Source organism: Malania oleifera, chromosome 10 (assembly GCF_029873635.1).
Source record: "Malania oleifera isolate guangnan ecotype guangnan chromosome 10, ASM2987363v1, whole genome shotgun sequence".
NCBI classification, from domain to species: Eukaryota; Viridiplantae; Streptophyta; class Magnoliopsida; order Santalales; family Ximeniaceae; genus Malania; species Malania oleifera.
In genome coordinates this window covers 90,252,650-90,271,228 of record NC_080426.1, presented here as the reverse complement: position 1 = coordinate 90,271,228, position 18,579 = coordinate 90,252,650, and the positions used below count along the sequence as shown (strand labels likewise).

General features: G+C 35.9%; 1 protein-coding gene across 1 annotated transcript in view; it reads left to right on the top strand.

Moving 5' to 3' along the window:
* Positions 1 to 18,579, top strand: part of LOC131166276 (uncharacterized) — a 114,943-nt gene that overhangs the window by 80,881 nt on the left and 15,483 nt on the right. The window contains exons 10-13 of the mRNA XM_058124678.1: positions 4,106 to 4,180; positions 9,531 to 9,571; positions 9,825 to 9,930; positions 10,982 to 11,064. Coding sequence (XP_057980661.1) covers positions 4,106 to 4,180; positions 9,531 to 9,571; positions 9,825 to 9,930; positions 10,982 to 11,064 — 305 coding nt within the window. The remainder of the gene's footprint in view (positions 1 to 4,105; positions 4,181 to 9,530; positions 9,572 to 9,824; positions 9,931 to 10,981; positions 11,065 to 18,579) is intronic.

The following is an 18,579-nucleotide window of genomic DNA, read 5'->3' as shown; positions in this document are numbered from 1 at the left end:
CATGCACCAAGAAATGTATAAGTACTCTGATCTGTGTCGCACCTGCCAAGTTTGAAAGGGGCAGCAGCAGAACATAGGTCTCTACACTCCTTTACAATAATACAGCCCTGTGGGTTGTTGTTAGCATGGATTTTGTGCTCCAATTGCCAAGAACAACTAGGGGTGTTGACTTCATCTTTGTAGTTGTGGATCAGTTTTTGAAGATGGCTCACTTTATTGCATGCAAGAAGACATTAGATGCAACCCATGTGGCAGTTCTTTTCTTTCGGGAAGCGGTCAGATTACATGGGGTACCAAAGACTATCACATCTGCTTGAGACACAGTTCCTTGGCTACAAAATTGTGGTACAGAGTTCTTTTCTTTCGGGAAGCGGTCAGATTACATGGGGTATCAAAGACTATCACATCTGCTCGAGACAGTTCCTTGGATACAAAATTGCAGTACAGCAGTGCCTATCACCCTCAAACAGATGGGTAACTGAAGTTGCGAATAGAAGTTTGGGAAATTTATTGCAATGCTTGCAAAGGATAACATTCAGAAAATGGATTTGATCTTAGCACAAGCTGAATTTGCGTACAATAGCACCATTAACAGATCTACAGGTCAAAGTCCTTTTCAGGTGGTGTATGGTGGAAATCCAAATCAGGTTGTTGACCTAGTGGATATCTCTAACCAGCCAAGGCCTAGTGATGATGCTTTTGCTTCTGCTGAAAATTCATAAGAAGTCCAAGAAAGGGTCTGAAGTTGGCTTGAAAGTGTGAACCAACTCTACAAGGAAGCTGCTAATCAACATGGATGGTTCAAGGAAATTCAGGTTGGTGACTGGATGACGGTTTGCATTTGGAAAGAGAGTTTCCAGCAGCGCTTACCACAAGTTGAAGAGTCAAAAGATTACACCATGCAAAGTTCTGCACAAATTAGGTGAAAATGCCTATGAAGTTGAATTCCCTCATGGCTTGGATATATCACCAATCTTTAATGTGGCTGATTTGTACCATTCCATGGTGATATATCATGCATTGAGTGCAAGAACTCCACCAAAGTCTCTTCTAGCAAGGTGGCAGAAATTGAGGATGTCATACATGTGCAAGAGGTGAAGACTAGGGCTGGAATTTATTTCAGATTCTTGATAAAATGGGCTGGCAGACGTGATTATGAGAATTTATGGATTAGTGAGGAGGAATTCATGAAGATTGACCCTGACATGTCCCATGCAGCAAAGATTTCAACTCACACGGAGACAAGTCCTTTCTAAGAAAAAAGGGGGGGGGGGGGAATTATGTTTATGCAAACAAAATATAATTTTCTATTTATGTCAAGTGTTGTTATTTTTGGGTGTTAGAGGTATTTTTGTAATTTCATAATTTTGGGATTTATTTTGGTCAAATTAGCTTTGGAGGGTCAATTTGTAATATTCAGGGGTATTTTTGTATTGAGAGTTATTTTTAGTGGGGCTTTAGAAGAAGTGTTTTCTAGAGGGATTTATGTGCAAAATAGGAGTTGGATTCTCTTAGAAGCCTTAGGCCTAGTATAAATAGGAATCTTCGGCCACTTTTCCAGGAGGTTTTGGGCATTTATCTTTGAGAAGATCTCTCACCAGAGCTCAGCTCCAGACCAGCTAGGACTGTGAAGATTTGGAGGCTAGGGTTTTAAGAATTCAACCCCACGGTGCCTACCAGTCCTTCCATTGGTGCTAAAGGTGCAAGAGGCTCACAGAAAGCCACTATTACCTTTTTGAAACAGTGCTGAAACATGTATTGATTTGAAGACTAAGTTGCTGTTGTGTGAAGAAATTTTCTTATTTACAACAACAAAACCAAGCCTTAAGTCCCATTAGGTGGGGTCGGTTATATGAATCCTTTTCTGTCAATTTATGCAATCATGGACCATTTCTTTTGACAGATTCAGGACTATTAAATCCTTACTCACTATCTCGTTCCAAGTTATTTTAGGTCTACCCTTACTCCTTCTACTACTCCCTACAGTAATTAACTCACTCTTCCTCACTGACGCACTATGTGGCCTACTTGCCAATGTCCATACCATCTAAGTCGTCCCTCCCTTATCTTCTATAGGAGTTACACCTATCTTACTGCGAATATGTTCATTCCTTAATTTATCATTCAGTGTTATACCACTCATCCATCTAAGCATTCTCATCTCGACAACTTTTACTTTTTGGATATTTTGTTTCTTCGTCGCCCAACATTCTGATCCATATAGCATCTCTTTATCATTTTACAAGTGTAGTAGTTATGTGAGTCAAAGAAGGTTGCTAAAACACAATTCTGAAATCTCAGTTTTGTTTATGAATTTTTCTTATATTCCTACACCTATTTGCATCAAAGTTAAAGTAGGGACTGGTAGGCATTGTAGGGTTGAATTCTCAAAATCCAAGCCTCCAAAAATCTTCACAACCCTAGCTGGTTCAAAGCTGTTATACCTGAAAAATATTCTCAAAAGAAAATAGCTGAAAACTTCTTAAAAAATTCATTGAAGACTCATACTTATACCAACCCTAAGGCCTTCCAAGAGAAGCCAACTCCCGTTTTGCACATAACCTCTTCTAAAAACAACTTATCTTCTAAAGCCCCACTAAAAATAATTCACATCACAAAAGCACCCCTAAACAGCACAAAATGACCCCCAAAAACTAATTTGACCAAAATAAACCCTAAAATTCATAAATTACAGAAATACTTCCGACACCCATTAATAACAATGCTTGATATAAACAGAAGTTTCATAAAAATCGTAGACTGGCATTACATCCTCAGAAAGTTGATTGGGTTAGTCTTCATATTCTCCTACTTGTTGATAATCCTGGTTCCTTCCATTTCCTTGATTATTTATGTGAAGACCAGCTTTGTAGGGTTTGAATTTGCTACCAGAAGTTGCTTAAATCCTGGATCTTCGACTGCGATTTCCTCTAGTACCGGAAGGAGAACCTGCTCCGATACCAATTTGATGCAGCGTACATGCTGGAGATAGACTGTAGGATTTAGGATTAATTGCAGGGATATTTAGTGGGAAATAGAGATCTTCTTGTGCACAAATGCAGTGGTGAGGGCTATGGAAAGAGCCACTAAGTGCGTCAACCACTTTTCCAAATTGCAGGAAAATTTTGAGCAAATCAGAATTGTTAAGCAAAAATGTAAAGAGAAATTTCTGTACAGTTTCTTCATTATCTGGACAAACATAAATATAAGTACATGACAGCCTTGCAAATTAAATGTGCCAAGGAGCATGAATAGTGGCTACACCTGTCTTGACTTCTCTAGACTCAAAGACCTCATAAATGCACTTTGGAGCTAGACTCATTAATGAATTTTGTAAATAAAGTTGGACTTAGGAAATGACACACTTTGACTAGACCATAATAATGACACCTAGAAAACAGTGGTCAATAAATATTATGGCAAATAACTAGGCAAAGAGCGGAGTGACCTAGAGAATTTTACCTGCTACTTGACTGGTTCAGCACTGCTCCAGAAAGCTTCATATTTGCCCAATAATGGCAGCAAACAAATATTTTTTGAAGGACATATGTTAGAATTATGATGAATTATCTTTTTTAACAAGTCATGATGAAATTCAGATAAAATAAATTAAACAGATTTATCAAACATTATACATGGACAAAAATATTGTGACTCAAATGAGAAAATTTCTACTACGCTATTTTTCTTACCATACCCTTGGATAGTTTTAGGGTGCTGCAGATATTTAGTGAATCTGTTGCAGGAGTCATTGTAAGAAGTGCATAAAGTGTTTCTGGTGACTGGGATCTAATGCAGTTAACATTGTGACCTCCAACAAATGTTAAAATGAAGTTATGGATGCGAACACAGGGTGAAACACTGATATGGATGTATCGCTTAGAAAGTGAGGGAATTCTAGGAGTATTCATTTTATGTAGGTTGTATCTGTTGATCACGATTTTTGTGTCAAGTTTGTAGCAGTTTTTTCCCTCTTTATTTATTTATTTATTCTTGAAATTTCAAACTTGATGCCAGAATATATATATATATATATCCCATTTGGCCTTGTCACATTAATTGGTACCTATTTGATATAGTAATATTAGTTTGTCTTCCTTTGTAGGGTGGACAGATGGTTGTACTTGGAAAAGCTTCAGATGGTCGGGTTGAAAGAGAGTTTGAAGAGCTTGCAGACCAGGTAATTAATTTTTGAATGATGTTTATGTTATGCAAGAATCCTTGTTAGTAATGTTTCTTCGAGTCCATTTAGGATGCAGATACTAGTAGTTTTGCATCAACTTGATTTTATTTTTTTTTCTTCCCTGCCTTCTTTTCTGGACAGTATTGACCAAGATGTTTCCCAACTTGGTCAACCTTGATTTAGCTACCCCAATTTTTTTTTTTTAGAGTCCTTGAAAATCAAGGTTACAGAGCACTTCTATCAACACAAATTTATGAAACAACTTGATTCATGCCAGAATGTGGCTTGCCCTTATGGGAGTCATCATACTGATTGAACCCAGTGATTAGTAATAGAGGCTCTGCGGTGTATGTCTTTGTTTTTTTCCCCACTTCCCAGATGCTGTTCCAAAATTCCAGTTCAGAAAGTATTAATAGGGTAAAAATCACTGACCACCCTCAGGTCTCTAAAAACACTATTAAACCCCCAAAAGGATTTTTTAAAACAAAACCAAAACAAAAAAAACAAAAAAAAAAAAAAAAAAAAAAAAAAAAAAAGAACAAAAAATCCCCTAACTTGTTATCATTCCTAGCAGAAAAAAACCTAAACTAAAAAAGGTGATCTAAATGCTGGCAGAGCACTATGACAATTTTCTTCTCTTCTTTTTCCTTGCTGAGTCAACACCACTAAATCTAATATGTACAATTACTTTACTATTTTCTAGTGGAATTCCTTTCCTTTCAAGCCAAGCAAGGTTCAAAACTTCTTACACTAACTTAACTTTTCTAATTACAATCAGTAATAAAGAAATGGTCTAATTGATCCATATTGTTCGCATTTCACATGTTTAAGATGATTATTATACTACAATTATTGCACCTAATACCCCACATGCCTGTTCTTGATGTATTTTATTAATAATATCAAGTTCTAAAAATATTGCCTTAGTATGTTTATTTGTAGTTTCTAAAGTTCCATAAAAGAATTCCATGTTTTACCTCTAGTTTCCATAATTTTTTAGATTTGATATCAAAATTGTCATTGACAGCCAAATTTACATCAAAATTTCCATATTTTTAAAGACATGAATTTAGTTGAAATTGAACTTCAAGGCCTTGAATGCAACTTTTAAACCAATAAAGACCCAAAGGACTGTCATCTGCTCCCTCCACTTCTGCATCTCCCATTGCTTTTACATCTGGTGGACATCAAGTTCCATAACTGGGAGACAGTCTATGTCTAGGTGTGTAATCGGTTCAAATTGAATTGGTTTTGATCAAAACCGATAACCGAACTGAAATAATCAGTTTTGAAATCTCAAACTGAGACCGAACTGCACGCTGATGGTTTAATTGAACCTTACACCAAATTTTTCTGATTCGATTTGGTTTTATCTTGGTTTTTTAATGCTTCAACATTTTTTTTTATTCAAACACACAGGCCCATGAACAAGTTATATAATTGATTAACGTCCCAATATATAAAGAGGCCGAAAAGCCCAGAACAGCCCATCTGCAAAGCAGACAACCTTGGCCCACCAATGCAAAAAAAACTTGTGGGACTAATTGAGGTGCTGTGAGGGAAGGTCTAGATTGAATTTTATAGGAGAGGAAAGGACGTTCCATTCTTCCTCATGGCGATGTGGGACAAAAAGTCCCAACACAAGCTGGGATCTTCCATTCTCCACTCTTCTATCCTTTCTTGTTGTTCAGCTACTCCAGTCTCCACTCCTCTCTTGTCCCACATCTCCGAGAGAAAGAAATCTGAAGGCCCTTGCTTCTTATAAAAGCCCTCCCCAGTCTCTACTACATTCTTATCCTTGCAAAAGTTGGACTGTAGTTCAATTATAATAAAACAATTAATTTAATTAATAAAAAAAATTTATATAATCAATTACTTAATTAAAGAAGCGAAATATAAAGCAATATATGTACGTGATATTAAAATACATTTATAGTAATCAATTTTTTGGTTTCTTCAATTCTGTTTTCTTGTAAAACCGAAATTAAAACGGAAACTGAAAATTAATGAAATTCAAAACTGAAACCAAAGACTGAAACTGAAACAACGAACCATGGTATTAAATGTTTCGTTTTCATTCTGGTTTTCAGTTTTTTGGTAAATTTTGTACACCCTTCTTTATGTCATTCTGAACCCATACTTCTTTCCATTGGTTGTCATAGAGCCTGGACTGAAACAAGTATTCAGACTTGCCTAAGCCTGTCAAATTCATATGGAAAGCATTAGTACATAGTTACTTCCCATTCAAGTTCTTTGTTGTTATAAGCTGCTGTGATGAGGTAAACATACTTTTGGATTTGTGCACCCCATCGCAACAATGAACAAAATAAGCAAGCGAATCACGAACACATGACACAGCACTGCCACAACACCAGTAAACTCAACTGCCAATGACAAACAGCCTCTAATGGCATTAATGGAGTGTCGGGGTGATTAACCAAAAAATTTGGATCTTGAACTAAAATCCATGGCCAACAAATTGATGTCATGGTTTACAGAGGGATTCAAAACATGTGGAAACAAACTGGGTAAAAAACAAGGCTTAGCGAAACCTCACTTGCCAACCTGTGGAGCTAGAGCCATCAGCCTTTGAACGGCCCCTGAGGGTGCATGGAGGACTTCCAGCAATGGGATTTTTCAGTGGGCTATATATCGGTGATGTTGGTAGGCAACTCTGATGCTGGTTTCACAAGGACTTGTTGCTGTGGTCTCCTAATCTGCGACAAGTCCTAGCTAAAAAAGCCATAATTTCAGAAGAACTTCTAAAGATGCAAACTCTGTAGATTAGAACTAAGATTTATAGCAGCAATCCCACTCTTCCCAAAATGAATTTCTAAACCAAAAATATGCTAAAAATTTTGGAGAGTAAGAACATTCAAAAAAGATTCTGTATGAGCACCTAAAAAAAACAGCATCATCTGGTCAAGGTGTTACACAACCACCCCCTCTCTTCCCACTCCAAGCCCTCTCACTAATCCCTTATCCGCTGCCGTCTGTGAAAGTATACTCAAAACATCAATAGGTACAAACAATAATGGAGATTGCAGATACCTTGTCTAACACACCTCAACACCCGAAACCACAACTTAGTTTCACCATTAACAATTACAGAAAAGAATGCATTACGCAAGCAGTGCATCCAAAACCACCACCGCCACCTCTCACCAAACCCTTGCTAACAAGGATCTCACCCTAAAAGTTCCATATCATAAGTTTTTTCAATATCCAATTTAAATATAATCCCCTTCTCATTCCTCCTACATAAGACCTCCACTACATTTTTCTACCAAAATAGCATTTGCTTACCACCCCCCCCCCCCCCCCCCCCCCCCAAATAAAAAATAAAAAATAAAAAAAAGAGAAAAGAAAATCACTTTGAGCCCAAGAAATAGTTAGATGTGGGTGATTTGTTGGCTGATCCTAAGCAATACCAGAGACTTATTGAAAAATTAAACTATCTCATAATCACTCAATGAGATATATTCTTTGCAACAAGTCTTGTGAGCGAATTTCTTAATTCTCCCATAACAAGTCATTGGGATGTTTTTATTCATATCTTGCAGTACCTCAAAAGTGCATAGGAGAGGTCTCTCCAAGGTTGGTGTAACACTCGTGTTTAGGGATATACAAGTGCTTATTGGGCTCGATCATCCTCCAACAGAAGATCCACTATTGGGTACTGTGTTTGTTGATTGTAACCTAGTATCCTAGAAGATTAAGAAACAAATTGTGGTGGCCTTGTCAAGTGTTGTGATAGGCCATTGTCCACACTACATGTGAGCTGGTTTGGCAGAAGAATATGCTAAAAGAACTTGGTTGTTCACAGTAATAATCATGTTGCTATTAATCTTTCCTTCAATCCATTAGAGAATGAAACATATTGAAGTTGATTGTCATTTTGTTGGGAGAAACCTATGCAAGAGCTCATTGCAACCACTTGTGAAGTCAGATTACCAACTTGCTGATTGGTTCACTGACGCTTTGGGGGTGTTTGAGTTGAATCAATTTGTGAGAAGCTAGGAGCATATGATACTGTACTCCAACTTATGGTGGACCGTTATTGGTTACTTAGTATTCTGTATCACTTACGTTAGTAAGCTTGAGTTAGTTAGGTTATTATGTTTATTGTGATGTACTGACATATACTATAAATAGAGAGGGAGACTCATCATTGTTATTGGGTTTTCCAATTTACTAAATAATCTTTACAAAAACCAATCACACTTCCCAAAATGGAAATGTTAAGGCTTGATATACATTGTTGGCCTACAACCTCACAGTTTAAGATTTTAAGTTAACTGGTAATATAACATGGTATCAAAAGCCATGATTTCCAGGAGGTCCTAGGCTCTAGTAATTGGTTATATTAAGTGTTCACTTGTGTCTCCATGTGCCATCAGGATGCACTTTAAGTCTGAATATTCATTGTTCGTCCAAAACCTTACAGCTTCAGCTTTCAGTTAACGTGATTGTTTTTAACGGGAAAAGGGGTTACAAAAAACTGCTGAGCTCCCTGACAATGGAGAGACAAATGTGTACTCTACTCCCCACATTTGGAAAAAGCCATTAGTATCAATTCTGTTAAGAACAGAAGTCCAAGTGAATGCCTTCATCTTAGAGGAAACCTTTTCCTTCGAAATAGCTCTCTTCAAGGGAAAAGAAGAAGGATGGGATTTAAACAGCTGCAAGGTAAGGCTGCGTACTATAGACCCATTGTGGTCCGCCCCTTCCCCAGCCCTGCATTCACGGGAGCTTTATGCACCGGGGTGCTTTTTTTTTTTTAAGAGGAAAGTTTTGTCAGAAAAAATTACCAGAATTATGCTCTTTCCACTTTGAACACCATGCCTAGGTTCATGCTTTAGATTAGGGAATCACCTCCATTTAGCATTGAAAATATTTCTTTTCTGTTTTGTCTTTGATTTTTACCTCCCTTTCAGTTTCATATGCATTTACGGTTCAAAAACTATAATCTAGTAATCTACATGCATGTTTTTCTTTCGCTAAAAAATTACCTGTAAAGTGTATAGTTTATCAAGGATCAAAATCCTTCACAGAGAAAGTATGTGAGCTTTTTTCTTTTTTTTCTTAATTCACTTTTTATTAAAGCAATACTGTAATGGTGAGGTCGGAGGCTGATTCCTGGTTGGATGTTCAATTATTTATTGGCAAGAGTTATCAAGAGAAAAATTGATATTCAGCATCTTGTGAAGTATTAAATTCTCATAGATATCATTTTTGTTTTCCCTTTCTTGGTTTTAAAAAATATTTTGTGATATTCTGAACTATGGAGAAGGATGGCAGCAACTTGATGAGCTGACAAACAATTCATTATCTTTCCTTTCTGTAGCATAATCAAGGTCCCAGCATCCGGATCCTTTTGATGTATAGGTAAATTATCTTGGAGCATCTATAACTAACTACCAAATTTTGTGAAAGCCCTTGTTTTGTCGAGCTGTTTGACTGAAGATTTTAAAAGTGATTTCGGAACTCTACTTGTGTCACTAAGATGGAAAGTGCTCTTTTGACGCACAGATGAAGTATTTTCCCTGGAAATAGAAATTATTTTTTATCCTCATAGAACACTCGATGGAATGTTGTGGGTCACTCACTCATCTTGCTTGTGTTTTATTTTGTTATGCAGTGAGGAGCTGTCCCACATGCTCTATGCTGCAGCAGACATGGTATTGGTTCCTTCCATATATGAGCCTTGTGGACTTGCCCAGATGATTGGAATGCATTATGGAGCGGTATATACTTTCTACTGCATCAATTGCAATGAGTATACAATTGGCTCACTTTGAACCAACAAAAATCATAGTTTAAATGAGTTTGCGGTCCAAGTACTTATCCTTTGACTCAATCCATTTTCTTAAAGAAAAGGTTATGTGAGGACACTATGAGAAAATGAAAACACAAAACGCATTAATTGATAGATCGCGGGTTTATATAAATGACTATCCTAAACAAAGGAGAAAATTTAATTAGAAATAAGCACCATTCCATGCCACCCTTTCATCAATTTCAATATGATCCTAATCTTTGAAATTGCTAGCGAGATAGCAGTGCAACACTTTAAACCATGTTACCAGACAAATATTGTCATTGGTGTTTCAAACTTCCTAAAGTATGTATTATGAGATTTCCAAATGGTATTTGTTAAGGCTTGATATATATCGTGGGCCCATAGCAGCTAAAGCTTTTTGGTAAAGTGGTAAGATGACATGGTATCAGAGCTATGGTTGCCAGGTGGTCATGGGTTCTGCTCTTGCCCGCATTTATTGTTTAGTGGTTAAAAAAAATTTGGGTGTTATTCATTGTTTGTTTCTCTTCATGTGCAATTGTGCTGCATATGCAGGGGAGTGTTAATGCTTGATATACACTGTTGGCCCACAACTTAACAGAGTAAGCTTTTAGTAATGTGGTAACTGGTAATCTAACAGTATTCTTAGAAATCTTATTGAATATTTTCTTAACTTAATCAAACAAAATAATATAGTAATTAATGTTATAAAAAGAACTCATTTGGTCAAACTGATATTGTATTCTTGCATCTATGGCTGACTTCTGAGCAGCAGTTACTTAAGCAGAAGATAAATGGACTAGATTAGGAATGGTGATTGACCATACAAACCATAAATAGATATTGCAGGTCATCTATTTGATTGGAAGTCCCTTTGAATAGCATGACTAAAAGGATGGCAACTAATTAAAATAAAAGCAATCCAGCAACCATGAGTCTAGGAGAGAGATATTTGTGCAAAGTGGAAGATCTCATTTTTATTATAATGATTGTTTCAGGTTCCAGTGGTTAGGAAGACTGGTGGTCTTGCTGACACAGTCTTTGACATGGATGATCAGTCTAACCAGAAGATAGCAAATGGGTATTTTTCTTTCCCTATCGTTTCCAAGTGTTTATTAATCCTTTTTCTTACACCTATTTGCTTTATCTAGGGCTAAATAATTTGTAAGATAGTAAAAAAAATTTTTTCTTTTTTGTGCTTGCATGTGTTGATATCTTTTCCTTGTTTTTTTGTGAGAAATGCTTTCAGAAAAAGGAAAATAAAAATTTGAGTGGGAACTTTTACAAGTGGAAATGAAAGTGAAAGATGAATGACAACAGTTGAATGGCCATGTGTGTACTAGTTTTGTCATTATGAGTTGCAGACATGCAGGTCTTCACTCAGATATTTTGTTTAATATTCATCCCTTTTTAATACTGTTAAGGCCTGATATATGTTGTTGATCCACAACCTAACGGCTTAAGCTTTTAGGTAAAATGGTATGAGAGCTTGGTTATCAAGAGTTCCTAGGTTCTAGTCTTGTTGCCCGTGTTTATTGTTTGTTTGTCTAGAATTATCTTATTCCCTATAATAGGTATTGTTTATCGTTTGTTTACCATGCTCTCAGGCTGCACATGCAGGGGAGTGTTAAGGTCTGATATACATTGTTGGCCCACAACCTAACAGCTTGAGCTTTTAGGTAAAGTGGTAATCTAACAAAGAAAAAGAGAAAGAGTTCAACTCTCAAGGAAAAAAAATGCTCAAGATTGATAGATTGAAGACGCTCTTAAGCGCAAAGCAAAAGCTTAGGAGAAATTTTTATTATTACCTCTTTCCTTAGATGAATGAAAATAAGGTTCTCTTTTGAAAATCTTTTCTGCTGTTTATTGAGGTTTTGATGAATGATGGGACAAGCATCCATGTGATGTCATACTTCAGCCAGTGACATAGATAATTTTTCCAGAACAGATTTTTTTTCTGTAACTTAGTTTTGATCCATGTCACGTCATGCTTCATTAGAGCTGCATTGTAGATATTTTTTCTCTTTCTTTTCCTTTGTTGTTTTCATCGACTACTTAGAGGATACCTTGTTCTCTGGAGTCCTTCTTTTTCTTTTGTTGTACTTCTTTCTTCATCTCTTTCTAATAAATTTCATTGTTTATCAAAAAATAATAAATAAAATAGATAAATAAAAAAACTAAGTACTGATCTCTCTCTCCCTATGTGTGTGTTGTGGGGGGTGTTTACGCTGATTAGAAACTGTTGCAAATGTGAAACTTCTAGGTTGATTAGTTAAGTAACTAGAAAATTTAGATTTGTGCAAGATGGAGAAGAAGAGAGAAGAGGATAAGGATGGGACAATAGCCTGAAGAGAAAACCTATCCAAAACCAATTGAATGTTATTAAATATTTCCTAAATAACAGCAACAACAACAATCAACTAAGCCTCGAGTCCCACTAGGTGAGGTTGGTTACATGAATCCTTTCCCGCCAAATTACACAATCATGGGCAATTTCCTCTAACAAATTCAAGGTTATTAAATCCTTACTATCTCCTTTCAAGTTATTTTAGGTCTACCCCTACTCCTACTGCCCTTCCTAGTAACTAACTCACTCCTCCTCGCTAGCGCATTATTTCGCTTACATTATAGATACCCAAACCATCCGAGTCATCCCTCCCTTATATTATCTTCTAAAAGTGTCATGCCTAAGTTACCATGAATATGCTGATTCCTTAGTTAATCTTATTTTATCACCCATCCGCCTTAGCATTTTTGTTGCAGTAACTCTTTAATTTTTGGATATGTTGTTTCTTAATTGCCCAACTTTTTGATCCATATAGAATAGCTGGTCTTACAGCCATCCTATAGAACTTCCCTTTAATTTTAAGGAAATTCTACGATCACACAGCGCACTTGAAGCACTTCTCATTTTTACCTAACCTGATTTAACTTTAGGATTGTCCTTCAACTTGCATAATAGGTCCAAGGTATGCTAATCTACTAGTGTTATTGATTTCTTGACCATCAAGCTTAACCTTCTCTCGAATATTCTCCTGTTATGACTAAAATTCCATTTCATATAATTTGTCACGGCATAAAAAATATATTTTTTTTTCGAATGACATTCCCAGGAATTTCATTCCTACGAATAGGATGCCTTTCCTCATGGGAATATTTTTGTTTGGTTCCCGTTGTAAGAATCCCAGGAATGCACACAAGATTCTCATGTCAATGTTTGTTTCAACATGGAAATCCTAGTAGGTATTTTAAAAAATGACTATTATACCCTTAACACGTGTGTACATTATGAAGAAAAATTGTGTTTTTTAACACAAAAACCTACAAAGAATATGTACTTAATTAAATCTATTTTCTAAAATTTTCAACAATTATAAATTTAAAACATTTAACATTTAATAATCGATTAACCGAAATAATTGAGGTAACATAGTGTCTAAATATTAACTATTATATTAAATGTTTAAAAAACAATAGTAATATTATTTTTATTTAATAAATTACAAATGTCAATTAAAATTTTAATTAACTTAAATATTAACACTTGTAATAAATATTTTAAATATTGTCTAATTAAAAAAATAATTAAATTTTCTAATTAATATTTGCAGCTAACATTTTTAATATTTATAACTAAAAAATTAACTAAAATTTAGGTTAATTAATATTTTTAATTGTCATTTTAATGTTTTCTAATTAAAAATTTAATTCTTGCCAAATTAATAATTAATAAATTTTAATTAAAACTTATAATTCATATCTTTAATTAACATTTTGTATATTTTATAATTAAAATAATTAGTATTTATGCTAATTAAAATTTTTTACTTTTAATTTATTTTTAAAAGTAACAATAGAGCGTGATTATATTATATTATATTATAGGGGCATTATTGTCCGAAAACCAAAATAGTGAGGACAATTTAGTTCAAGTGGTAGAATTCCCATGGGAATATGGTTCTCATGAAACTTACCCATGGAGGGATGTGAAAATAGGATGCCCAAGTTTCATGGGAATCCTTGCATTCCCAAGAATATGAATATGTCCATCATGTCAAATTTCCATGTTCAAACAAATGTAGGAACTAGATGCCATGGACATCACATTCATTGGAATCTTAAAAAATGTCGCAGAACAAGCCCCTTAGATTCTAAAGTTTCTCTGTAATTCTAGCTTAGATTCCACTCCACCCCTAGTTTCATCAATTAAGATAATATTTGCAAACAACATACACCATGGATCCTCATTTTGGATACTCCTAGTATGTTCATCCATCACTAGAGCTAAAAGATAACGATCCAAAAGCAAATATTTTTAAATTTAAAAAAAAAAATAAAAATAAAAATAAAGAAAAAAAAAAAAAACCAAAGTGTTTAAATATCACCTAACCCTATCTTGTTACAGCAATTAGGAAGGTGAGTTTCAACATGGCCTTTGTAATGAGATATTCACAATCTTCTTTGTCACAACATTTCTCACGAAGTGTCAATCAACTTCAATGTGCAGTTGGTCCATATTCAAGAATGACATGAGAAGTTTCATTGGATTTGGTTAAAGAACATGCAATAGGAAAAAAAAGTAGGTGATGGGAGCATGTGTTAAACAAATGGAGAAGTTATCATCTCAAGTGGATTCTCAATAACATGCTCAATGACTAAGGAATCTTAAATCAATTCTAGACTAACCAATTTTGGCTCCTTCAGTTCGTCCTTGGGTTAACAGCGAGCAATTGTGGTTTGGGAATTGAGTCATTGACAAGCATCTGAATATCTGTAGTGGCAACTCATCTTGATGAACTAGTATGTGGTCAAGCCAAGGCCTAAGCATACCCTAGAAGAAACATCAACTCTATTTAAGGTCATTAATGCAGTCATGATACTCAATTATACCCTAATTCTCACAAAGACTTGAAACAATGGTGTACTTATCTTTAACAAGTTGAGCCCTCTCCTGAAAATTTTGACAAGTTCATGACTATCTCTTGGTCTCTTAAACTTGGAAGTTGATGAAACTCCCTACCATAAGTTATGTTCTTGTGATTGGAAAACTTGAGAAACCTCTCAACTTCCAAAGCCAATGGTGGTTGAAGTTTTATTTTTTATTATTTTTTTTATGAACAAAGAATTTTATTAGAAGAGAAAAAACAAACAAAAAAAAAAAGAAAAGAAAAAAAGGCGTACAAGATATCCTCCCTTTACAAAACGAAAAGCATGACAACTCAATGAAGCAAAGTCAACCAATCCCATCATAAGTCTTCCAAAGAAACATGGTGAAAGAAATCATTTGCCGACACACATAGTGGCGCAAGATAAACCACCCTACTCAAAAACAAGTTATTAGGAGTAACCTCACCTTTGAAAACTCTGCCATTCCTCTCCAACCAAACACATCATGTAATTGCCATACCAATGCACTACAGCAAAGTTTTCCTATCCTTTCCCCTGGCAAACCCCCTAAATGTAAAGTACGAAAAGCCTTCAGCATGGATAAAGGGGATTCCCCTATCTTAGACCCTTAGATGCACAAAACCAAGACTTAGCATTGTCATTCACTAAGACAAAAAAGCAACAAAAAGTACACACCCCTGAATCCATTTCCTCCATCTCAAACCAAATCCTTTTCTATTGATAACCTTGTCCAATAGGTCATCATACCAATTCCAAGGAGGCTCAGATCATGATTAGAGAATGATAGGGGTTGAAGCTTATTCCAGAGGAAAGGATGTGTTCAAAGAAGATGCAAGGTACTTAAAGGGTGTAGCACCATTAGAAAAGCACAATAAGAAGAAAGTGAAGTAAGAACAAGGAACTACTAATTGGAGTAAAGGCTCGAAGAACTCCAAAACTGTATAAATTGATCACCTGGTGAACTAGGTTTCTAACTGGACATTGATATGGTATGAAGCTGAGCATTGGTAAAGCCATCATCCAATAAACCAACTTGAAATCTAGCAAACAAACACATTTTGGATCTTAATTTTCTGAATGATTTGCCTAAATAAAGGACTTGTCACTATCTGCATCTTTGTTATTTGAATTTTAAATGAGTCAAAATAAAAAAATTCAGGGCCCAAAGGCAAATTATTCCCCATTAGTCATAGGCTAGGAGCTATACAAGGGCAGGAGATTCGAAATGACTCCATTGGCATAGCACTCTACAATCCAACTATGCACCCTTTAGCATGCTTTGTATTATTAAGTGTTATGCATGGGGAGTAGAAAATTATGAAGTCTTGATATTGAAAGGCTAACTTGGTATACTGTGGCAGTGTAGGCTAGAATTTAGAAGTCTGCACAACAAGAAAACTATGCATTTTGATAGTTTTGATCTAGGGAAAAGAAATTTAAGTTTCAAGTTGTGCATTGAATCTATCGTGATCCACTTGAGAGGCAATCCAAAAAAAGAAAAAGCATGTCATTTGCAGTCAACATCTTGTCTAGTGTGATACACTTTTCATTTGCATCAAGCTCAACATATGCATGGCATCTTCAAAATAAAAAGGGCAAAAAAACAATATTTGCATTCAACATTAAGTCTAGTCAAAAGTTACATGTCTCTTTGCCAAGTCGAGATCAGTGTATCATCTACCATAGCAAGTCATCCCCTCTACAAGGAAACATTGCATGGATTGGTGTTCATTCTTAGCCAAGCCATTTTTGTCTTTGTCAAGAGATTTTGAAATCCAACCACAGGTAGTTGACAAGGTCCAACCATTGTTTCCTCTTCAATTTAACCCTAGGATGGTGGCACATTTCCCACTGGTAGTTACCTTTATTCTAACCCTAGATTTGTGGTGTATTCCCCACTAGTGGTTCTCTTTATTCGACCTCAGAATGGTGGCACATTCCCCATTGATGATTCCTCTTCAATTCAATTCCAAGTTGGTGCTGCATTCGTCACTAGTGGTTCTCTTTATTTGATCTCAGGATGGTGGCGCATTCCTCACCAATGGCTCCTCTTCCATCCAACCCCAGGACAATAGGAGATTCCCCACCGGTGGTCATTTTTACTCCAACCCCAGAATGATGGTGCATTCCCTATTGACGATTCTCTTTATTCGACCTTGGGATGGTAGTGCATTTTCTACTAATGGTTCCTTTCCATTCAACCTCGGGATGGTGACGCATTCTCCACCAGTGTTTATTTCTACACCAACCCCAAGATGGTTGTGCATTTCCCACAGGTGGCTCTTTATCATTTATTTCGGGAAATCCTTGTGTAATTTACTAGGAACTTGCTAAGAGGTCATATATTCTTTCATAGAGATGGTTAGTGGTCATCTAACTATTGCATCTTTTCAAATGTAAAGAATGTTAGTAATCATCCAGCCTCTGCTTCCCTCCATCAATTGGTTTAATAAATACTCCTTTTCCACCACATTACCACACCTCTCATCTTATTTTCTTCCATCCTAGCTAAGCAAGTCTAGTCCATAAATCTCGCCATGGTCATGTAAGCTTTATCGATCGATCCTTCTCAACCATGTTTCCACCCTAGCGCTTATTTATGTGATTGGTTAAATCAATATTTTAAAAGGCATTCCTGAGGCGAGCCTCTTGATGTGTTTTGGGCATAAAATGCCCTAAGGCATAACTTAAAAGGCGAAACTCCTCAAGTGCATTCACCTCAGGGTTTGATGCGCATGCCTCTGACCAAAAAGCACAACTTTTATGCCTCAACTAGAAATGTGTACACCTTTTGGGAGCAGACCCAATAATATGAAAAATATTCAAAAAATAATAATAAACAAATAAGAAGATAAGTTAGGGATTGACAAGCATCACCCCCCTCTCGATGACTGAAGGACTTGCACAGAGCTTTTCCTTATTCCAAGTCGCCATCTCTGTTTGACGACTCCTTCCATCCTCTTGTTTCTCTCCAGTACCCCCTACAGTCTGTTGTCTCTCTCCTGCGAGACCCCTACAACCTCTTGTGACCTCGTCTCTCTTTGACAACCTCCTCTAGTGTACCTCTCTCACCGATTGTCGCTCTCTGCTTCAAGGCCTCTTCTTCGACTGAGGTCTCTTCTCCAACTGATTTGACTCTCTCTCTCTCTCCAGCTTTGTTCGTCTTAGGTGACTCTTGGCTAGCCTGTCTCAAATTTTGCTTTTTCTCTTATTTTTAGTATGTTTATTTAAGTGTTTAAACTTTAAAGCATGAAAATGGTATCCATTTTTGTGATGTTATGGCTCATGCTTGTCATTTTACATGCATTATTTGAGTTTGTTAGCTAAAATTGGCCTATATGATACTTAAGAATTTTGTTTTTATTTTTTTCTCCATTATTCTAATTTTTTTCTCATTTTTATACTATATATAAATTAATTTTATTTATTAATCATTTAAAAAAATACTGTCCCAAAAGGCTTACACCTTGCCTCTCTCACCTTACGCCTTCACCTTTTAAAACATTGGGTTAAATTGCCCCTATGACCAAATAGTGGTCTTTGTCTTTATATATTTCCTACTATATGAGGCTTTGGAAGGAACTTCCTCAATACTCATGGTATACAACATATGAAGAAGGGTAACTATTGGCACCTTATTTTGTTTGGGATCAATTTATCTAATATGTGGGTTAATATAGAATTAATT